The sequence below is a fragment of the Anolis carolinensis genome, chromosome 2, assembly GCF_035594765.1.
Source record: "Anolis carolinensis isolate JA03-04 chromosome 2, rAnoCar3.1.pri, whole genome shotgun sequence".
NCBI classification, from domain to species: domain Eukaryota; kingdom Metazoa; phylum Chordata; class Lepidosauria; order Squamata; family Dactyloidae; genus Anolis; species Anolis carolinensis.
The window spans coordinates 22,792,436-22,817,192 of record NC_085842.1 but is presented as its reverse complement, the minus strand read 5'-3'; the positions used below and the strand labels follow the sequence as shown (position 1 = coordinate 22,817,192).

At 42.6% G+C, this 24,757-nt stretch overlaps 1 protein-coding gene across 9 annotated transcripts in view; it reads right to left on the bottom strand.

Annotated features, from left to right (window-relative positions):
• tnxb (tenascin XB) overlaps nt 1–24,757 on the bottom strand; it is a 155,015-nt gene that overhangs the window by 99,215 nt on the left and 31,043 nt on the right. For all 9 annotated transcript variants that reach the window (XM_062973574.1, XM_062973569.1, XM_062973565.1 and 6 more), the window contains exons 2-4: nt 5,774–6,227; nt 2,862–3,536; nt 590–702 (exon numbers count right to left, since the gene is read on the bottom strand). In XM_062973574.1, the coding sequence (XP_062829644.1) occupies nt 590–702; nt 2,862–3,536; nt 5,774–6,218 (1,233 nt within the window). In that variant the 5' untranslated portion in view covers nt 6,219–6,227. The remainder of the gene's footprint in view (nt 1–589; nt 703–2,861; nt 3,537–5,773; nt 6,228–24,757) is intronic.

Here is a 24,757-nt window from a genome sequence, read left to right as displayed (position 1 = left end):
CAAGCACAGCTGACACACAAGTTTTAATTGTGCAAAAGCTCCGCTGGCCACCACTGAAACCTGGAGTTCCCGGCTCAGCGATGAATCAAGGAGAACCCCCAAGCTGCAAACCTGAGTCTTTAGAGGGAGTGTAAACGCATATGGTACAGGGTATTCATTGGTGGTCTCCCATCTAAGTACTAACCAGAACTGATACTGCTAACTTCCAGAATCAGATGAGAACCACCTTCTTATTTGTTAATATCCAATAATTAATTTGTTTTTAATTCATCAATGAAGATTTATTTACCATCCCTAGCAAAAACATTCACTCTCCATCAAAGCAGTTTATTTAAAACTAATCTTAAAAATGTGAAATAAACACTGAGAAATAGGAAGCCCTGGCACTTGGAGGTCAGCTGTGACCAGCAGTGCTATGGATTTTGAAGAGGCATGAACAGAGGGTGAAAGGGAAAAACATGTCAAGAGGAAGGCACTTTAAGCAAACCTTCATCAGGACACATGCACACATTTCCAAAACTGATATCCTCCTCCCCACTCTATCCCCTTTCCATCATCACATTGCCCTTTGCAATAAGTATCTGGTTACCTTGGGTACCATGTGGATCTCATAGGCATCCACAGGAATCTGTGGCCGGTTCCACTCTAGCCGGAAAGATGTCTCATCTCGGTTGGACACACGGACACCAATGGATGGAATCTCTGTTTCAGCCAGGAGATGGAAGGACAGAAGACAAAACAGAACAATAAAACAACCTTCCAATATCTGCTTGTTGCTTCTGTTGTCCCAAAAGGATGATCACGGTGCCCATCTGAAGAAGGCCGACCAAGATATCTGGATATCTGACACGGAACAGCAACGCCCCTTTCTACTCCCAATCAAAATACACGGCCATAGTACACAAAAATATTTTGGTTGGCCCTCCACATTTGAAGATTTAACTTTTTATTAGTTTTTATTATTTGCAGATTTGAAAAGTATGTTCTCCCTAGGAACAGGTTCTACATCACAACTCCATAGTCATGCTGGACATATGAAAATATGGACATATGAACACAGAGTCATGTTAATAAATGACATTCTTAGACAAAACACTTCCTTAGGCATTTGTAAGTTCTGTAGCATGATTATATGATCAAGCTCCAGTTTGGTCTGGCATCAGCACTCTTTGGCACAAAAGGCTAAAGACCTTGTAAAACTACAAGTCCCAGAATTTGTTGAAATTCCATTATTGTTTAAAGTGAGGAACAACAACCATTAGGTGGAGAGTGAGAAGTTTATAGGTTTTCCCCACTCAATAATTGTTTAGTTGTAGTACATAGTATGTAGTGCATAATATATAACCCCCGTCCCAAATAGTTGTTTAGTTCTAGCACATAGTGTTTAGTTATGGTATTTTTATACTTCTAAAATGCTCATTCGTGTAATTTATTTTGTATCCTGCTTGAGTTAAAATTATTACTATTTTAAAAATCCAATTATCATAGGGGCTGTGGTGGCGCAATGGGTTAAACCCTTGTGCTGCTGAACTGCTGACCTGAAGGATGGCAATTTGAATCCATGAAATGGAGTAAGCTCCCTTCTGTCAGTCCTAGTTCCTGCCAACTTAGCAGTTCAAAAACATACAAATGTGGGTATATAAATAGGTACTGCTTTAGCAGGAAAAGGCAACGAGACGCTCCAAGCAAACTTGCCGGCCACATGACCAAGAGGTGACAACGCAAGCTCCTTGGCTTGAAAATGGAGAAAAAGCATCTCCCCGGAGCCGGAGATGAGCATCACCTCCAGAAGCCGGAAATGAAAGAAGCCTTGCCTTTGTTTGTGTTTGTGTCTCATGTGATTGTAAAGGCATTGAATGTTTCCTAAGTATGTAAATGCTGTAATCTGCTCTGAGTCCCCTAGGGGAGAAATAAAGTGTATTATTATTATTATTATTATTATTATACTATTATTGACACAAAGACATAATATGACACAGCAAACAAGATAGATATGCTGGATTTCATATCACAAAATCACAAGTCGAACACTTCCCAAGTGTCTAGGACTGTGTGATGTATTTTCAGATGATGTGTGCAGATCCCAAAAGGTGGCCTTTTGCAGTTGGCAGATCATAATTTTAATTAATTAATTAATTAATTATTAATAATAATTTATTATTTTATTATGACACAGCAAATAAGATAGATATGCTGGATTTCGTATCACAAAATCACAAGTCGAACACTTCCCAAGTGTCTAGGACTGTGTGATGTATTTTCACATAATGCGTGCAGATCCCAGTAGGGTGGCCTTTTGCAGTTGGCAGATCGTAATTTTTATTATTATTATTATTATTATTATTATTATTATTATTATTATTATTTAATAATAATGTATTATTTTATTATGACACAGCAAACAAGATAGATATGCTGGATTTTGTATCACAAAAACACATGTCGAAAACTTCCCAAGTGTCTAGGACTCTGTGATGTATTTTCGGATGATGCGTGCAGATCCCAGTAGGGTGGCCTTTTGCAGTTGGCAGATCGTAATTTTGTCAATGCCTATTGTTTCCAAATGCCGGCTGAGATCTTTTGGCACGGCACCCAGTGTACGCATCACCACTGGGACCACCTGCACTGGTTTCTGCCAGAGCCTTTGAAGTTCAATCTTGAGGTCCTGATAGCGGCTGAGTTTTTCCTGTTGTATTATCATTATTATTATTATTATTTTATTATTTAGTATTATTATTATTGTTGTTGTCATTATTATCTCCTCTTAAGCTGCCTTGTGTGTAGAGACCCAAAGAAGAACATTCATTCCCGGAGACGTCAGCTAGTACATTCAGATATGTTAACCGTATGTTTTTGCCTACCTGTGGCACAGTCATCTCCAGAATAGCCATCATGACACAGACACACTCCATTCTGGCATTCTCCGTGACCACTGCAGTCTTCTGGACATGCCACTTGTCCACAGTCAGGCCCCGTGTATCCCTTGTGGCAGGCACACGCTCCTCCCTTCAAACAGCGTCCTCTCTGGTTGCAATCATTGGGGCAAGATTTGGTTCCACAAGCTGGACCAGTAAAGCCCGGCTCGCAAATACAGCGACCATTGCGGCACTCCCCACGCCGGTTACAATTGCTAGGACAACTCCGGGTCCCACAGTCCAGGCCCGAGTAACCAGGGTTACACACACAGCGTCCTGACACACACTGCCCATGGCCTTGGCAGTCCTGGGGGCAAGCGGGATCGGAGCAGGAAGGGCCAACATAGCCTGGAAAGCAACTGCAGCGCCCATCCACGCAGCGGCCTTGGTCATTGCAGTCATCTGGGCACGAAGGTGGCTCCTCGCAGTTGGTGCCCGAGTAGCCAGGACGGCACTGGCAACGGCCGTTTGCACACTTGCCACGCTGTGGGCCACCACATCCACCTGGGCATGCTGGTTCGGCACAGGTGGGGCCACCCCAACCTGGCTCACATTCGCATTGGCATCGAGAGAGGTCGAAGGAGCCATGGTGGGAACACAGGGTACGTATGTCTGTCTGGCCTATGGGAAGATATGAAAAGGAAACATGGGGTGAGAAAGAGCAGTGAAGTGTTGTCAAAGGCTTTCATGGCCGGAATCACTCAGTTGCTGTGAGTTTTCCGGGCTGTATGGCCATGTTCCAGAAGCATTCTCTCCTGACGTTTCGCCTGCATCTATGACAGGCCTCCTCAGAGGTTGTGAGATCTGTTGGAAACTAGTCAAGTGGGGTTTATTTATCTGTGGAAAGTCCAGGGTGGGAGAAAGAACTCTTGTCTGTTTGAGGCAAGTGTGTATGGTGCAATTGGCTACCTTGATTAGCATAGACTAGCCTTTCAGTTTTGGGGTCTGTCTGCTTCCTGCCTGGGAGAATCCTTTGTTGAGAAGTGTTAGCTGGCCCTGATTGATTCATGACTATAATTCATCTGTTTTCAGAGTGTTGTTCTTTATTTACTGTCCTGATTTTAGAGTTTTTTTTAATACTGGTAGCCAGATTTTGTTCATTTTCATGGTTTCCTCTTTCTGTTGAAATTGTCCACATGCTTGTGGATTTCAATGGCTTCACTATGTAGTAGTTGTGAGAGTGGTCCAGCATTTCTGTGTTCTCAAGTAATATGCTGTGTCCAGGTTGTTTCATTAAGTGCTCTGCTATGGCTGACCTCTCTGGTTGAGTTAGTCTGCAGTGCTTTTCATGTCTTTTGCTGAACATAACATTTGTTGGATTTTCTTAGTATGATAAAGGACAAGAGGGATTCTCTCACCTCTGCAGGAGTCTACCATATACCATGCAGCAGTGGAACAATCTACGTAGAGACCACCAAATGCAGCATTGCCCAGACACGAATCAAGGACCATGAAAGGCACTGTAGATTAATCCAACCAGAGAAGTCAGCAATAGCAGATGAACTAACCTTGATGAACTAACCTGGACATATATTGTACTATCTACATAGCTATCTTTCCATATCTATAATCTATTTATACAGTATGACCTCTGTACTTACAATTTCATTTACCATATCTCAAAAGGATATGTTATCCACAGGCATCTTCTATATTCTCCAGGGTGATTCCATTGGGGCTTGATCACAAATGCTAGAGAGGTGTTCTCTCTAGGCATTTTAGGTTCTCCAGTGTGGCTCTACTATAGGCTTTCACCAAAAGTTGTTCATTTCAATATTATCTGTGCTTTTATGTTTCCACAGTAATTCCAGAAACATATCTCCTGTGGATATGGGGGTTCGAAAGCATGCAAATGTGAGTAGATCAATAGGTACTGCTCTGGCAGGAAGGTAACGGCTCTCCATGCAGTCATGCCAGCCACATTACCTTGGAGATGTCTATGGACAATGCTGGCTCTTCAGCCTAGAAATGGAGATGACCACCAACCCCCAGAGTTGGTCACAACTGGACTTAACGTCAGGGGAAACCTTTACCTTTACTATACTACGTTTTAATGTCAATTTTCTTCTAAAAGCATATCAACACCGTGATATTAATGAAATTTGATGCTGTATTACTTTCCATGGCAAAATGTTATAGAATCTTGGCAGCTGTAGTTAGAGAAGCACAAACACAATTTGGCAGAAAAGGCTAAAGACCTTGTAAAATTACAACTGCCATGATTTTAGTATCCACCAGTCATGGAAAAATCCAATTTTGGCCCCACAAACCTGACCTCGACTTATGTATGAGGTCATTTTATACAGAAATATATGGTAGTTGGGTTGCTGTGTGTTTTTTGGGCTGTATGGCCATGTTTTAGAAGCATCCTCTCCTGACATTTCACCTGCATCTATGGCAGACATCCTCAGAGGTTGTGAGGTCTGCTGAAAACTAGGCAAGTGGGGTTTATATATCTGGAATGTCCAGGGTGGGAGAAAGAACTCTTGTCTGTTTGAGGCAAGTGTGAATGTTGCAGTTGGCCAGCTTGATTAGCACTGAATGGCCTTTCAGCTTCAAAGACCGGCTGCTTCCTGCCTTGGGGAATCCTTTGTTGGGATCCTTGCCTAGTTTCCAACAGACCTCACAATCTCTGAGGATGCCTGCCATAGACGTGGGTGAAACTTCAGAAGAGAATGTTTCTCAAACATGGCCATACAGTCCAGAAAACTCACAGCAACCCAGTGATTCCAGCCGTGAAAGCCTTCGGCAAAACAGTATCTATGGTCATTGTTGGAAAAATTAACAAATGAGGAGGAACAAATTATAATTATTTCCAAGCTCTGCTTGAATCAAATCTACTTGCCCTGGGTCCTCACCTGTACTGGCCTGACTGGGGGCCGTAGCAGGGCAGCAGCCACTCCCAGCTTGGCAGGTGTCTCTTAGTGTTCGCACTTCATTCTCAAGTGCCTGCAACCGCTTGAGAAGCTCCCGAGTGTCCTCAGTCCCAGGCGCACACCCACAGGACTGCTGGGGAAGGTTGATGCGATGGGTGAAAACCACGTGCTCCTGATCGGGCCCTTCCAGCGTGTGTTCATACAAGCCGCCTCCATGGGAGGACCCCGGGGGACCCAAGGCTTCTTGGGGCAAAGAGGTGGCTCCTTCGCCTTCCATCACATCTCCTGCAAGTTTGATGGTGTAGACGTGGGAAAAGACAGTTGCGTTGGAGGGGTAGGAGACAGAACGGGGAACCTGAGTCTCCCAGGAAGTCTCCAGGCAGAAGAGGAAGAGCAGGAGGGAAACGGCATTCGGTGGCCTCCCCATGACGCAGAGCTATGTCAAAAATATTAATAATAAAGTAATCAGTCATACAGAAGGAGATTGGGAGAAATGAGAAAGTACTGATCATAGAGAAAAGGATACTTGAAATAACTGCACCCAGTCTCTGGGTCAATATCCTTTTGGAAATAAATGGCAATCAAAACCTTATTGAAAAGGTAAAATGATGTCATATCCATTTGGCGAATGTGAATCTCCATGAACATGTGGAGACCACCTTTTGAAAACCACTAGTCAAGAAAAGCATGACCTTGCTAGAAGTCAACCCTTTGAAGAAGTGATATTCATAAGAATGCATATAATGGCACACAGGTAACTCAGCTGTGAAACTGAAGAACCATGTCTTTAAACTGCCAAGGAGCCTCCGGTGGCCTAGGGGATAAAAGCCTTGTGACTTGAAGGTTGGGTTGCTGACCTGAAGGCTGCCAGGTTCAAATCCCACCCGGGGAGAGCGTGGATGAGCTTCCTCTATCAGCTCCAGCTCCATGCAAGGACATGAGAGAAGCCTCCCACAAGGATGGTAAAACATCAAAACATCTGGGCGTCCCCTGGGCAACATCCTTGCAGACGGCCAATTCTCTCACTCCAGAAGCAATTCCAGTTGCTCCTGACACGTAAAAAAAACTGCCAAGGACAAAGACATGCCACGACAAAAATATATTTGGTTAGCAGACGATGGTTATTTCTTTAAAGATGAAATTGCAGTTGCAGTTGCCCAAAAGATATACACTCCCTTGAAACCTCTTAGTTAAAATATGCACTCAGAGATAAAAAAATAAAGTCTTCTTTGAAAAATAACATATAATCTTTACTCACAAACATATTGTATTAATTCACCATACAGGCACATTTCTTATTAAAATTCAGTCATAGATAGGATGTAGTTTCTGTGTATTGAGTACACAGAGTATAATTCTTAATCAATAGTTCATAGTCTTTAAGTATAGTTGTACTCACTGAAGTCATACTTCTGTACTGAAGTCCAAACAGCAATATGCATCCAGCTCCATTGAGGTGTAAAGCAGACTGACTATAAAATGGAGTCTTGAGTCTGAACATGCTCAGTACAATCACATGTCTATAACCCCTCTCACATCAAACTGGCAAATCAACATACACATAGAATACAGGTTAGGAAATATATACATTAACAAATAAATAGTGAAAGGCTTGGGAGGCTGCTGTTTCCAACATTTTATATGGGTTTCGCCATCAAGCATGGATTCAAGCCCTGGTCTCCTGAGTCAAAGGAAAACCTTCAAACCACAACTCCATGTTGGCTCTCTTCGGCCGTGAACACCAGCCAAGAAATACTGTTTCTGATAAACAAGGATAATGGTACTGTTTGTAATTCAGACACAATCAAATTCAAATGTGTTGAGAAGTATTATAATCCTTCTCGATCTCCTTTCCACACATAAAAGCATATCCAGAAATGGTGCCTTAATGCGCTGTGGTTAGATCAATCCAATAAATTCCTGGAGCATCATGCCACTGGATTTTTCCAAAGGCCACCAAGGGAATTGTTAAGCACAATGTGGATTTCGCCTATCACATTGATGTGGACGGCAGGAATGCAAACAGAGGCTTGATGAGAATCCCAGAGCCCTGAGCAGAGCTGGGTGGTTGGGAAAAAGCCACGGTGGTGGTGGTGGAAAAACAACCCACAGGCCGCTCCAAAGAACAAACAGAGACGCATCCAAGAATCAGCCTTGAAGCAGGAAGCCTAGCAGGGCAGGGAGAACTGGATTAGATAAGAATAGTTCAGGATGGAGGGAGAGAACTCAACAGTATCCTAAGGACTTCCTTGAAATAACAACGGTTCAGTGACAGGCTCAGCCGCTTCTAGAAGTTGTGGGATTTTCTTAGCCAGGATCATTCCACACCCAACTAAAATCCTGCAGAACTTTGTAGAATAGCAGCATTGGAAGAGACTCCAAGGGCCACTTAGACCAACCTCATTTTGCCATGCAGGAATACACAACTGAAGCATTCCTAACAGATAATTATCCAGCCTGTGCTTAAAACCCTCCAGAGGAGGAGACTTCACCAGACCCTTGCACTATTGAACAGCTCTTGCCGTCAGGAAGTTTACACTTACGTTCCTCAAATAGTCAATAAGATCTGGAAAGTGATAGATTGGGGAAGGGCGTAAAAGGCACAATATAGTCAGCTATCCTTATTTGCTGGGTTTAGGGCACAGGTCCCCCATGAAAGTGAGAAGACCTCTTTAGGAACTGGATTGCTGTGACTTTTCTGGGCTGTATGGCCATGTTCCAGAAGCATTCTCTCCTGACATTTTGCCCACATCTATCACAGGCATTCTCTGTTGGGTTATCTAGCAATCATGCATGCATTTTCAATGTGGGATGGTTTATGTAGTTAGTTTTGTTTGTTGCTTAGTAACCTGAAGCCAAAGCTGCATTCCAGAGTTGATGGCATCATTTTAGGGGTTTTGCATGTGATGTGGGAAATGGGAGTATACTTCCTGGAGACATACAGGAAGTCACATATGCCTTTAGAATTCGGGGCATAAAATAAGAGACTTTCTTTTGTTCTCTCTCTTCACCTCTTCCTCTTTTTGGCTCTTCATCCAGCCATGCTGCCTGATATTACTTCTTGTTAAGAGATATGTAGTATCCTGAACTGTATTCCTTTGCAACTAAGATGTTTTTACCTGTATGACCATCGTCATACAAGATTGTGAGTAAACATATTTTTACTATTTTACTTTTGATGTCTCTGATGCTTATTTTATGTGCATGACTCTTTTAAAAGGAAAGGGAGGCTGACTATTTTGCTTTTTCTCAGCTCTGCTCACATAAACCCCTAGACTTCTGTATTTGTGTTACTCTGCACCAATATCTAACCATATTGGTATCATAATCCTAACAGGTTATGAATATATTCCTAATATCCTCAGAGCTTGTCAGGTCTTTTGGAAACTAGTCAAGTGGGGTTTATATATCTGTGAAATGTCCAGGGTGGGAGAAAAAACTCTTGTCTGTTTGAGGCAAGTGTGAATGGCAATTGGTCAAGAGGGATTCTCTCACCTTTGCAGGAGTTTACCATATACCATGCAGCTGTGGGCACACATAGCATGGCCCAGACACGAATGAAAGAACAAAGGCATTGCAGACTAATTTAACTAGAGAAGCCAACCATAGCAGAGCACTTGATGAACCAACCTGGACACAGCATATTATTTGAGAACACAGAAATGCTGGACCACTCTAACAATCACCATGTCAAACTACACAGAGAAGCCACTGGAATCCACAAGCATGGGAAAAATTTCAACAGAAAGCAGGAAACCATGGAAATGAACAAAATCTAGCTACCAATATGAAAAAAGAACTCTAAAATCAGGACAGTAAATAAAGAACAACACTCAAAAACAGGGGAATTCAAGACAAGAAACAATCAGGGCCAACTAATTACCTACCAACAAGGGATTTCCCCAGGCAGGAATCAGCCAGGCCTTGAAGCTGCAAAACTATTCAATGCTAATCAAGGTGATCAGTTGCAAAATTTACACTTGCCTCCAACAGACAGTTATTTCTCCCACCCTGGACATTATTCCACAGAGAAATAAATCCCACTTGCCTAATTTCCAGACAGACCTCACAACCTCTGAGGATGCCTGCCATAGATGTGGGTAAAGCATCAGGAGAGAATGCTTCTGGAACATAGCCACACAGCCCAGAAAACTCACAGCAACCCAGTGGTTCTGGCCATGAAAGTCTTTGAGACCTTTTTAGGAATCTCAGGTCTTCCAGCATGAATCTATTGCCAATTTCTGTTAGAAACCGATCACAGAATCTCAATGGAGAACTTTGAGATTCACGCTGAAGAACCTGGAGATTCCCAGAGATAATATATTACAGTAGAGTCTCGCTTATCCAACGTTCTGGATTATCCAACGCATTTTTGTTGTCAATGTTTTCAATACATCGTGATATTTTGGTGCTAAATTCGTAAATACAGTAATTACTACATACCATTACTGCGTATTGAACTACAGTAGAGTCTCACTTATCCAACATAAACGGGCCGGCAGAACGTTGGATAAGCAAATATGTTGGATAACAAGGAGAGATTAATAAAAAGCCTATTAAACATCAAAATAGGTTATGATTTTACAAATTAAGCACCAAAACATCATGTTATACAACAAATTTGACAGAAAAAGTAGTTCATTACACATTAATGCTATGTAGTAATTACTGTATTTGTGAATTTAGTACCAAAGTATCACCAGCTTGATCAGGGCGGGTCGGTGCTGCTCGTGTTATTGGACCTCACTGCAGCATTTGACACAGTCGATTATAATCTTTTGACCCACCGCCTTGCCGTTGCTGGAGTCAGGGGGACAACTTTAAATTGGCTGGCCTCCTTTCTTCACAACCGTGGACAGCGAGTGGAGAGGGGAGGCCTGGTCTCCAAAAGGTCCCCTCTACATTGTGGGGTTCCTCAGGGGACCATTCTCTCCCCTCTGTTGTTTAACATCTATATGCGACCACTTGCTCAGCTGGTCCGAGATTTCGGGCTCGAGTGTTATCAATATGCTGATGACACTCAGCTTGTGTTAAAGATGGAACGCCAACCGGATTCTGTACCTGACAATTTTCATCAGTGCCTCGAGGCCATTATTGGATGGTTGCGTTCCAGTAGATTGAGGGTGAATCCAGCAAAGACAGAGATCCTATGGCTGGGCCGACCGGGCAGTGGGGATATCCAGTTGCCAACCCTGGATGGCGAAGCGCTACGCCCATCTTTACTGGTAAAGAGTCTGGGAGTCCTCTTGGACCCTTCATTGACGATGGAGGCCCAGGTCTCCGCCGTTAGCAAAACCGCCTTTTTTTTCATCTTCGGCAGGCTAGACGGCTAGCCCCCTATCTGTCTAGGCACAACCTGGCTACAGTGATCCAGGCTACGGTCATCTCGAGACTGGACTACTGTAATGCCCTTTACACTGGCCTACCTGTCTCGGTGATCCGGAAGCTCAAATTGGTGCCAAATGCAGCGGCCCGGCTCCTTGCGGGAGTCCCAATGAGATGCCACATAACACCAATCTTACGGCAGCTGCACTGGTTACCAATTGAGCACCGGATCACTTTCAAAGTGATGGTACTTACCTTTAAGGCCTTGCATGGTCTAGGGCCGATGTACCTGAGGGACCGCCTCGCTCCCTACAAACCCCCGAGATCCCTCCGTTCTGAGGACCAAGACCTGTTGGAGGTCCCCAGTTTTAAGACCTTGCGTCTAACGGCAACTAGACGCAGAGCCTTTTCAGCAGTGGCACCATCTCTCTGGAACACCTTGCCACCTGAAGTTCATGCCTTGCGGGACTTGTTGGCCTTCCGCAGGGCATGTAAGATGCATCTGTTCCAGCAGGCTTTTGAGTTCTGTTATTGATGTTTTAAAAGGTGCTTTTAGGATGTTTTTAAGATGTTTTGTTAAAGATGTTTTAAGATGTTTTTAAATTGTTGTTTTAGCCGGTTCTTGTGAGCCGCCCCAAGCCCTAGGGGAGTGGCGGCATATAAGTTTGAAAAATAAATAAATAAATAAATAAACAATGCATTGAAAACATTGACTACAAAAATGCGTTGGATAATCCAGAACGTTGGATAAGTGAGACTCTACTGTACTTTTTCTGTCAAATTTGTTGTATAACATGATGTTTTGGTGCTTAATTTGTAAAATCAAAACCTAATTTGATGTGTAATAGGCTTTTCCTTAATCCCTCCTTAGTATCCAACATATTCGCTTATCCAACGTTCTGCTGGCCCATTTATGTTGGATAAGCGAGACTCTACTGTACATCAAATCCATGAAAAAAACATAAATGTGGAATGATTATTATAGTCTGATCAAAGAATGCCATTTTATTAAACCCACTACCATTTTACTTTGATGGAGACAAAATGTGTCCTGTGGCTTTTCTTTCCTTCCTTCCAGCTTTTAGCGTTGCCACCTGCTCCTTCTTGGCAGGGCTCCTGAGCCATTAACGACACCATGACAGTATAGAATTTAGCAATTCAGCTTTTCCCCGCAGTGATAACTCCAGGCTGGTGGAATTTTAAAAATGAGGTTTCATCCATAGAATGTCTGCCTGTGAACGCAGCTGTTCAAAGAAGCAGGAATGTGGCCAAAGTGGGCCGAGATGGTGGCTGCCCTATCCTGAGTTAACCTTTCTCTATAGACGGGGAATTTTCAGCATCCTTCCCTCTCCTCCTGCAATTCAGGTCATCGCACTGCTGGAATCCATGGGAGTTAACAAACATCTGAACTCTGGAGAAAAGCCTGCGCCGGCCGACTTATTATTATTCCAGCTGTTGGCCTGAAGTGCCGCAGTTTTCCAATAAACGTTCCTGGACTTCCCTTCATTTTCCCTCCGGAGGCTGCTCCGTTACTTATGGGGAGTAATTAAAACGCCTCTGAGCCTCGTCTTACATATGAATGGCTTCTCTCAGAGAGATGTACAGAAGGAGAGGAATTTGGAGCCTGGCCTTCCCAGTTCTCCCCCTTCTTCTCCATCCTCTCTGTAAAGGAGATTCGGAGACAGCTGCTGCTCTCCAATAAATTCAGCAGGCACTTCTTTAAGAAAAATAAACCCCACAGGTATTGATGATTGATAAGGACACAGACTGATACATCTCACCAATAAATCAAATGCACGTCTATTCCTCTCCCTGTTTCTCCATCCCAGCCCCATGCACCGTGCTGATTCATCTGCCTAGTATTTGTGCCTGGAGCCAATTCTATCACCTCTTTGCACACCCAGCCCAGCCAGGGATTGTTTGGGCTCCGCCAAACTGGGACACAGGGATCAAGCCTTCAGGGAAGTCCTCCGTGCCAAGAGATTTTATGGAAGGAGGAAAGGTGCTTGTCAGATGCTCTGGAGCGGATTTTCACGTTGTGCTTGAATTTTAGAAAATGACTTCCTCCTTATGGAAATCCTAATGTGACCCTAGCACAGGGTTTTTTTTTAAGAGGGGACTTAGCCTCCTTCTGAGGCTGAAAGAGTGTGACGCAGCTGGCTAGTAACCAGCTAGTAACTAGCTGCAAGAAATCACTACTGATCAAAAGGTCATGAGTTTGAAGCCCAGGTCGGATTAAGCCCTAAGAAGCAGGATTAAGTCCTGCTTCTTAGCAGGGGGTTGGACTAGATGGCCCATGTGGTCTCTTCCAACTCTACTATTCTATGATTCTATGATTCTATGATTCTCGACCATTAAATAGCCCGGCTTGCTGTTAACGTATGCAGCCTGAAACACAGTTGCATCTGTCAAGTAGGAAACTTAGGTACGCTTTATGCAGGAGACTAATTTAACTACAGTAGAGTCTCACTTATCCAACATAAACGGGCTGGCAGAATGTTGGATAAGTGAATATGTTGGATAATAAGGAGGCATTAAGGAAAAGCCTATTAAACATCGAATTAGGTTATGATTTTACAAATTAAGCACCAGAACATCATGTTATACAACAAATTTGACAGAAAAAGTAGTTCAATACACAGTAATGCTAGGTAGTAATTACTGTATTTATGAATTTAGCACCAAAATATCACGGTGTATTGAAAACATTGACTACAAAAATGTGTTGGATAACCCAGAATGTAGGATAAGCGAGTGTTGGATAAGTGAGACTCTACTGTAATTTACAACACCATAAAACTACTAGCAACATGCCGGAAAAGGAATAAGGAAGTACAGTCGCTAGTTGGCAGTGAAGCAACAACTCCCCCTGTGGCCAGAATCATGAAGCTGGAAATGTTAAATGCCTCTGTGTGTGTCTATACTATATGTTGTTTGTCTGATGGCATTGAATGTTAGCCATATATATGTTCATTGTAATCCACCCTGAGTCCCCTTCGGGGTGAGAAAGGCGGAATATAAATACTGTAAATAAATAAATAAATAAATAAAGGTCATTCAGTGAGTTTCCACGGCAGAGGAGGGATTTGAACCCTGGTCTACAGAACCATAGTCCAATGCTCAAACCACTACATCACACTAGCACAGTAGTCGCGGTGGGGCAATGGGTTAAACCCTTGTGCCGGCTGAACTGCTGACCCTGAAGATCTGAAGGTTGGTGGTTCTAATTCGCAAGACGAGGTAAGCTCCTGTCTGTCAGTCCCAGCTTCCCATGCGGGGACATGAGAGAAGCCACCCACCGGATGGTAACACATTCAGGCATCCCCTGGACAATGTCTTTCTAGATGGCCGATTTTCTCGCACCACAATCGACTTGCAGTATATTCTCAAGTGGCTTCTGACACGAAAAAAAAAATCCCTTCCACATCACACTAGAGCTTAAAGTGTAGGTCAGGTTATATTGCTGAGCTGCTGAAATTGCTGACTGGTTGGCAGTTCGAATTCAGGGAGTGGGGTGAACTCCCGCTGTTAGCTCCAGCTTCTGCCAACCTAGCAGTTTGAAAACATGCAAATGTGAGTAGATCAATAGGTACCACTCTGCTGGCAAGGTAACGGCACTCTATGCAGTCATGCCGGCCACATGACCTTGGAGGTGTCTACAGACAACGCCGGCACTTCGGCTTAGAAATGCAGATGAGAAACAACCTCCAGAGTTGGACACGACTGGACTTCATGTCAGGGGAAAACCTTTACCTTTACTTAAAGAGTGTGCATCCCACTTGAAATCCTGTGGCTGCTTCTTGCATAATTCTGGGATTTGTAGTTTAGTGAGGCCCAGGACTTCTCTGGCTGAACATTTTAAAGGCTGCCTTCTAAACTACAAAACTACAAAACCCCAGAATACTCCAAGAGGCATCCACAGGATTTCAAGTATGATGGACACTATTTAATGCAGAAGGATATGCAAACTATGGGAGCATCTACATTGTAGAATGAATGTATTTTGACACCACTTAAACTGTCATGGCTCAGTGCTGTAGAATCCCGGGAGTTGTAGTTTGACACTATTTGACAGGGAAGGCATAAGACTTTGTCAAGCAACTTCCAGAATGCCATAGCTTTTAGTTATGGCAGTTCAAGAGATGTCACATTGCATTAATTTTACAGTGTAGACACACTGCAGGAGATGTTGTAGCAGTTTGATTTTGCCTCAACCGACTGGAAAGAGCTACATTTATTTATTTATTTACAGTATTTATATTCCGCCCTTCTCATCCCGAAGGGGATTCAGGACGGATTACAATGAACACATATATGGCAAACATTCAATGCCAACAGACAAACAACATACATTAGACAGACTCAGAGGCATTTTTAACATTTTTCCAGCTTCACGATTCCGGCCACAGGGGGAGTTGTTGCTTCACCGTCCAGTAGGGGCTGTACTTCCTCATTCCTTTCCTCGTGTTTTGCTGGCAGTTTTATGGTGTTGTAAATTAGCCTCCCGCATAAAGCGTCCCTAAATTTCCCTAATTGACAGGCGCAACTGTCTTTCGGGGCTGCATAGGTCAACAGCAAGCCGGGGCTATTAATGGTCGGAGGCTTAACCCGACCCGGACTTCGAACTCATGACCTCTCGGTCAGTAGTGATTTATAGCAGCTGGTTACTAGCCAGCTGCGCCACAGCCCGACCCCATTTCTCTTCTTCCACTCCTCCCTGCTGAATTAATTGCATCCTTTTACATTTGAACTTAAGTTTGCAACAATTCTATCAAGCTGCAGGGAAAAGGAAAATTGGGAAGAGGAGAGAGAAACTGGGACAGGTGAAAAAGTGAGATGACAAAGGATTCAGCAGGATTATCCTTGCAAAATTGGCACAGGTGAGAAGTACAGTATGGATGGATGGAATGAAAGAATATAATACCTTAACTTGCCATATTTCTAATTGTCAGCTTGCAACCCAAGGCAGACAAGCAGGACTTCAAAAGTATGGCCACCATCCCTGTGACATGTAAGTTAGAGGGTTCCCAGTATCTAGAGGCGTTCCAACCATAAGGCGAAATAGGCATTTGCCTGTGGCGCCATCGTCCCGGGGGCACCATCGTCCTGGGAGGAGGGCACCACTCTCCACCTCCTTCTCTTTCGGGCCTTCCAGCGGCCACACTGGGCCTTCCGTCCAGCGCAGACCCACCTTCGCACCACGCAAGCCCACCTTTGGGGCCTTCAGAGATTGTGAGATCTGTAGGAACTTGGAAGCTAGGTATGTGGGGTTTATATATCTGTAGAAGGTCCAGGGTGGGAGAAAGAACTTTTCTTTGAAGCAGGTGTGAATGTTGTAATTAATCACCTTGATTAGCATTTAATGGCCCTGTGGCTTCAAGGCCTGGCTTCTTCTTGCCTGGGAGAATCTTTTTTTGGGAGGAGTTAGCTGTCCCTGATTGTTTACTGTCTGGATTTCTTCTGTTTTCAGAGTGTTGTTCTTTATTTATTGTCCTGATTTTAGAGGGTTTTTTTTAAATACTGAGGGCTATCTGGGTTATCTAAGTCCACACTGCCCTATATCCCTGTTCAATGTTTAGTGCTAAATTTGCAAATATAGTAATTCCTACATAACATTACCATGTATTGAACTGCTTTTTCTATTGATTTGTTGTAAAACATGATGTTTTGGTGCTTAATTTTTAAAATCATAATGTAATTTGATGTTTTATAGGCTTTTCCTTTATACTTCCTTATTATCCAACATTTTCGCTTATCCAACGCTTTTATTTTTCAGTGATTGGTTTGGGGGGGGCGCCAAAATTCTGTTCGCCTACACTTGAAAAATACCTAGGGCCGGCTCTGCCAGTATCCATAGTGATTCATAGTTTTGCCACAGTGAAAACTGGAGAGGGTTCTTGTATTTTTAATGGTTGTGCAGATGAGGAAATTTCAGCAGCTGTTGCTTGTTAACCAGTTGTGTGTCAAGCAATGTCTGTTGAAATGCTCTCTTCTGTACAATAATTAAAGCCTTTATGACTTCCAAGGAACCGGAAACTTGTTTTATTTCATTTTTTAAACATCAGGGAGGGAGTCAGTAGCTTGTAGGCCAAGTTCACCCAAATAACCCATATCAGCATTCCCAGAGGGTGATCAAGTCCATGTGCCACTGCGGCTCCTTATTGTAGAAATGATGCAGTTTGACCCCACTTTACCTGCCATGGTTCAATACTATGGAATCCTGGGAATCCAGCACTCATTGACAGAGAAAGCTAAACACCTTGTAAAACTATAACTCCCATGATTCCATAGTATTGCACCATAGCTGTTAAGGGAGTGTTAAACTACATTAATTCTACAGTGTAGAAGCACCCTAACTCTCAGCATGGTCTACATCAAAGGATTATTGTGAGGAATAGAACTGAGGTATGGGGAGGCTGGATCATAGAATATTAGAGTTGGAAGAGACCTCATGGGCCATCCAGTCCAACCCCCTGCCAAAAAGCAGGAAATTGCATTCAAAGCACCCCCAACAGATGGCCATCCAGCCTCTGCTTAAAAGCCTCCAAAAGGACCCTGGAGAAAAGATGTGGCTAGTTGTATTTATGTTAACCCTCCATAGTTATGAATTTAACTTTTGTGGGTTTGTTAATTAAAGGATTCAATTAACATGCTCTCACTAGGAATGTCTAGATCCTCCAGCATAACTCAGGCTCCCTCCACACAGCTGAATAAAACCCCACATTATCTGCTTTGAACTGGAATATGTGGTAGTGTGGACTGAGACAATCCAGTTCAAAGCAGGTATTATGGGATTTTCTACCTTGATATTCTGGGATATAGGGCTGTGTGGACTGGCCCTCAATGCTCAGCTTCTGAGCATTTGCCATTTGGGCCCCATTTACACTGCATTATAATGGTCAGTATAGACTTCTACAATGCAGATTGAACTTCATTGACCTTACATGAATCTACACTGCCAAATAATCCCGTGCAGTGCAGTTATTCTTCATTCTGAAATTAGATTATATGGCAGTGTAGATGGTGCCAAAGTTGTGCTCGAGAAAGAGATTCTAAGAGAGATGTTTCCTTATTCCCTTTTTTCTGCTTTTGCAGCAGTTCTGTGCCCCAATCCCAGAAAATGCAGAGGGTCTATTGTACAGATAGATTACAGATACACATACATCTTTGTATCTGCTGTACTACAAAGCTAGAATCTTTCTTAAACACACATTAGTAAGATATATTATTTCCACATGGCAAAGTAATAACTATCAGACTATCAGTCACGCAGTGGTTGTGGAGGAAGGCTGCAATTTTAAGCGAAAGCAGTTTGGCGCACGATTGCTGCCCTAAAAACAAATGTCCAGGAATGTAGTAAATGTCTGTTTCCAAGTCACTTTGACCGGGCTTAAAATATTATGTATGCCTTCATCGTAAGAGAGAGAATGTCTCCGTGAACATTAAGTTTTGGGTTCAATAGTGTCTCTGATAAAAACACCCAAGAGGCTGCCAGAAAACCACAATTACTTAGCTCAGTATTTTATTTTATTTATTTTTTTAAAAAAAAGTAGGCTCCCCTTAGATTGATTTAGCCTTTCCTCAAAATCAGTGGGGTCCAACTCTTTCATCTCTCATACTACAATATTGCAGACACACGTCTGAGACAAAAGGTTCGCTTCTCAATTTGCTTCTGTAGCTTCCCAGGAATTCACACGAACCTGGAGCCACATCTGGAGTCCATGTGCTTTGGACCTTTTTCAGCTCGTTCCTGTGCTGAAGTCAAAGTGCCCCCAGACTCTTTTTACCTCTCAACTTTTTGGGAATAAGTCCATAAATGTTGGCTGGATCTGCAACGCAGAATGAATGCAGTCTGACACGACTTTAACTGCCATGGCTCAATGCTATGGAATCCAGGGAGTTGCAGTTTGGCAAGATCTTTTGCCTGCTTGGTCAATGAGTGCTGGTGTCTCACCAAACTACAGAAAATCCCATCACTGTATCATCAAAGGTTTTCATGGAGAGAATCACTGGGATGCTGTGAGTTTTCTGTGCTGTATAGCCATTTTCCAGAAGCATTCTCTCCTGACATTTCACCCACATCTATGGCAGGCATCCTCAGAGGTTGTGAGGTCTGTTGGAAAGTAGGCAAGTGGGGTTTATATATCTGTGGAAGGTTCTTTCTCCCACCCTGGACCTTCCACAGATAGATAAACCTCACTTGTCTAGTGAGAGCATGCTTCTGGAACATGGCCATACAGCCCGGAAAAAATCAAAACAAGCCATGGCAGTTCAAGTGGTGCCAAACTGCATTCGTTCTACAAAATACCGGCAGTCTCTGAGTTGTAGACATATAAAATACAAACAACTCATAGTTAAGGACAGGGGTGAGACAGCAAGAAGTGAGAGAAATCTATTCCTCAGAAATGAAAGGTTTATCATGGGGAAAGCAAATCCCCACTGAAGTTTTCTCACCCATCCTTGTTTCCACAACAAGCCAAATTTTCCAAAATCCAACTATCACAGGGACAGAAAGCCCACCTCCTGGCCAATTACGGGCAGAGACAGAGCTGGTCAGCCCCGTCTTTCAGCCAATGAGATACTTCGGTAGGAAAACTTGAGCTCAGACAATGTGAATACATGAGATTTCTACTGTATAAGAATGGTTGCAATCCCTATGTTTGTACATTTTGGGCACCCATTGTTATACATGCAGATTGAATAAAGCTTTTGTCATTTGCCTTCGAAATTGTGAGTCTGATCTTCTGGGAACATTGGGTTAGCTGAGCTTGCCAGGCACAGATTCACAGAATCAGTTTCTGCTGCCTATAGAACCATTAACCACAGTCTATAAGACTCAAATTCTACCTTCAAAATGTGTGTGGGTATGTATATATATGTATATGTGTGTGTGTATTATACTTTAAGTACCTGTTCTGACTTACCTATAAGTTCATCTTAACAACAAACCTCCAGAACCTATCTTGTTTGTAACTTAGGGACTGCCTGTAAATACACCCAAAGACTTGGGACCCATTGACATGGGCATTAAAACTCAGGCTCAAGTTGAGTTGGTCTCTGGCTGTCCATGTTATGTTTATCCAATTTGAGAAAATATCACAGGCTAAACCAGGTTAATTTCAGTAATAGTTGGGACGCTCTCGAGGTGCTTCCAGACAGCACCAAATCACGCACTTTAATTAGGGGCAAAAATAGCCGAGACCTGTGAGCAGGTCCACACAGACATGTGGGTCCCAGGATGTCTGACTCCGCAGTCCACATTTCCTGCTTTGTTCCAGGGTTTTGCAGCCCCCAAAATGACCACCGCAGGGCATCCACCGGAACCGACCAATCAGGAACAGACATTTGAAACCCAGGAAGAAACCAAGATTAAAAGTCCCATGCTTTTTGAGTACAGGGACAGACAGGCATTGGAAGATGTGGATTTCTGGCTCAGAATCGGGATATTCCCGCACCTGTAAATCTCATGTTTTTTGCAGTTTGTAACGATTGCTTCTGCGTTTACAGGGAATGGCATCTGGCCACCCTCCAGTTTGCTACGGGAGTTCCTGGGATAAAGGTAATGTCTGGATGGGCCCTTAGTTTGCTTGACACCCTAGAGTATCCTCGCAGCTTCAGGGCAATGGGGACAGCAACATAGGATCCAATTTGGAGTTGTCTGCTGTTTTCCATGCTCTCATGCCAAACATATACCAAATGAGTTTTCTACTTTTTCCTCCCATGGAGGATTTCTGATATCTAATATTCCAAGCACAGGCAAGAGTATAGATGTCCTCCTGGCTCTCTGGATGTGTGGAAGTTCTCATGGTTGGCTTGATCCTTAGGCAGAATGAGGCAGCTGCCTCGTGCAACAAGGACAGGCACTCTTCACTTAACAAAGCTTCTGACAAAGAGGTCCCTTTGTACAATCTTTTCATACCTGCCTAGTCAGGCTTTTATTCTTGTCTGCCTAGCTGGAAGATTTTGAGCAGGGGTCCTCAAACTTTTGAAGTGGAGGGCCGATTCATGGTCCCTCAGATTGCTGACGGGCCGAATTATCATTTGAAAAAAAAAACCCGAACAAATTCCTATGCTCACAGCACATGTCTTATTTATAGTGCAAAAAAACCCCCAACATTTATTTATTTACAGTATTTACTACATTTATACCCCACCCTCTCTCATCCTGAAGGGGACTCAGAGCAGCTTACAAGTTGTATGTACATACAATATATTATATTATTAGCATAGCACAATATTAGCATTATATATTACTATATTGTACTATACCATTATACCGTAATATTATTAGTAACATTACATTTAATATATAATATATAATTAATATTATTATATTATACAATATTATTATATTGTATTATTATTAGCCGCCCTGAGTTCCCTATTGGGTGAGAAGGGTGGGGTAGAAATACTGTAATAAATAAATAAATATTATATTGTATTACATTATAATATTATTATCAATATTATATGTATACACAATATATTATATTATTACCATATCATTCATTTACAATATTAGTAAGTGAAAGAACAATACAATATTTAAAAATAAAAATAATTTTAACCAACATACTGTAAACTTATCAGGATTTCAGTGGGAAGTGTGAGCCTGCTTCTGACCAATGAGATAATCAAGTAGGATTGTTGTTGTTGTGCCTTCAAGTCATTTCAGACTTTGGGCGAGCCTAAGTCTAAAACTGAGAGCGGGGGCCAGGTAAATGGCCTTGGAGGGCTGCATCCGGCCCCCGGGCCTTAGTTTGGGGACCCCTGATTTTGAGCATTGGGAGGATGAAAGAAGAGGGCTGGGCAAACATAGACTTTCACTTTTTGAGGATGCATCTACTGTAGAATGAATACACTTTGACACAACTTGCCATAACTCAATTCAATGGAATCATGGAAATGTTGTATTTGACAGGAGGACCATGTCATCAGCGTATAATTTGAATTTTTCTATTACCTCCTGATGTCATGGGAATTGTAGTTTTATATGGTCTTAAACCTCCTCTGCTCAAGAGGACTAGTGCCTTATTAAACTACAAATCCCAGGATTCCATAGGGCTGAGTCGTAGTGATTAAAGTGTAATTTCATGTTTTCTATATATACTGTTTTCTATACAGTAAAGCTTGAGCAGGAAAAATGGGATTCTGCTCTGGGCAATCTTACTGTTGGTGTTTGTGCCTGCCTACAACACACAAGATAAATAGCAGCAGATACCAGCATGTGTGAACAGCAAAAGGAAGAGAAAAGAGGAAAACAGATTAGCTTGTCTCATCAGCTACATCCAACAGTCTCTTAAACTGGAATGACAAATTGCAAATCAGAAGGAAAATCAATGTAAGCTGGTGAAAGAGAGAGAGCGAAAAATCATCCCTGGATACATTTCAGAAGATTTCAAGTGGTCTCCAAAAAAGTTCAAAAATGTTTTTGTTTACTTATGCAAAGCTTACTTGACCCCGGTTCTTTCATTTCATATGTCCATATTGTTAGTTTGGAATGAAATGTTTGCTAAAACATGTCAAACATGTCTTCTTTTCTGTGATGCAGGAATCTATATTCTTTCCATGTTATTTCTGCCTCCAGTACTAAATTTTCTACCCATGAAGTAATGCTTGAGAGCACATGTACTAAGGCATGGAAAACTACATGCAGGCCCTGTAAGGATACAGCTATTTATGTTATTAATTTTCTGACAGAACTTGAAAAGCGTTACTTTTTTGTTAATACAACCCCAAAATGCACCAGTCAGAATGTTCAGTAGCTGTGGGATTCTGGAAATTTGATGGCTTTCTTGCATGAACCCCCTAAACTATTATGTCATATTAGTGTAGCTCAGGCATGGGAAAATTTCGGCCCTCCAGGTGTTTTGGACTTCAACTCCCACAATTCCTAACATCCTCTACATTTTTTGCAGATCATAAGCAGCCCATGGACCAAATGTGTGCAAGTGTGTTTTAACTGTTGTAAGCCACCCGGAGTCTTTGGGGAAATGAGGAATATAAATGAATATAATCTTATCATCAACATCATCATCATGGGGTCAGGCTTAGCATAGCGGGTTAAACCGCTAAAATGCAGAAAATCCTGCCCATCGAAAGGTTGGCAGCTCAAGCTCAGGTAGGGGTGAACACCTACCATCAGCCCCAGCTCCCTGCCTACCTAGCAGATTGAAAATAAAAAATGTGAGTAGATAAATAGGTACCGCTTTAAGGGAAGAGGTAATAAAAGGCACCTATAAGGGCATGCCAGCGATTTGATCGGGAGGACGTCTAAGGACGACAAAGCTCCTTGGCATGGAAGATGGAGCAACAGCAACCCCCGTGGCAGGAGTCAAGCACAGCTTCCAGATGCCAGAAATGGAAAAGATGGGGAAAGCCTTTACCTCTGTTTATGTATTATCTGTCCTTGTTAACTGTATAATGGCATTGAATGTTTGCCGGTTATGTGTTCTGTAATCTTCCCTCAGTCCCCTCGGGGAGATAGAGCAAAATTTTAAAAAGCATATTATATTATCACCTTTAAGGACAACTTCAGTCTCTGACCCATAACTTAAACCTCTGCCCTCAGGTGTGGTAGACGTTGCACTCCAAACATACTGGAGGAAAATTAACCTACCTATCTGCTCCGCTTCTGAAGTAGGAGGCACCACCTTGTCCTCCCAAATATTCAGGACCCGCCTGAATGTTGACATTGGTATTTCTTATTGGAATGATTGTGACTCCTGAATCCATTTTGTTTTGGAACAAACCATGAGAAAACTGCAAGAGGCAAGAATAAAGCTCTGAAGTACCTGTAGGTGCTGGAAAATTTGTATGTGTGTTTGCTTCTTTCGTTAATTAAATTAGATTAGATTAGATTAGATTAGATTATATCACAGTGGCATCCTGAAGCTGTAGAAACATGCCAATGCCTACTGAACTGTCAAAACATCACCCAAACTACAAGTAATTTCAATGAATTGTCAAAAGCGATGGATGATCTAGCTGCTTGCACCTTGTTATTATATTTGCATGAAACTAAGCCAAAGAGGAACCAAATCTGATGGAAATGCAGGACCAGCCTAGAGCAAAGAAGCAGATCATCTAGGCAAGCGATATGCTACACTCTAGTTTTGAGACACCTTTTCACCTAGCACCACACCAGAGTCCAGTAGTACTAACTACCTCAGTTTATTAAGAAAAGCATGTACAAAGGGGAAAAGACATTTCCCAAAAGAACAGTAGAAAAGGAACTGTAGAAAAGGAACTGTAAAATAACAGCAGTCTATATACAAAAGAGCAATAGTCCAAAAATGGCAAAGTACATGAAGTCAAGAGAGTAAAAATCACAGGCATAAATCCATGAGCATGAAAACAGGAACTTTTTCCAAGGCAAACTCTTCCAAGAACATAGGCAAGCGCAGGAAACTTAAATCATGTTGAGAGCTTAGACAGAAAGCTGGACCTTTAGGCAATGCTGTCTCATCTGAGACACCAATAAGAATTACTTAATTTAAACTCATGCCTGACCAAGAAGCCATCAAATCATTCCTCACACACCTGGGCTTTAAGGACTTCTCACAGAGTGTCTCTGATTCCTATTAATCTATCTTTCACTCCCTCTGTCTGGAGACCTAATCTGAAATTGGGGGAAAACTC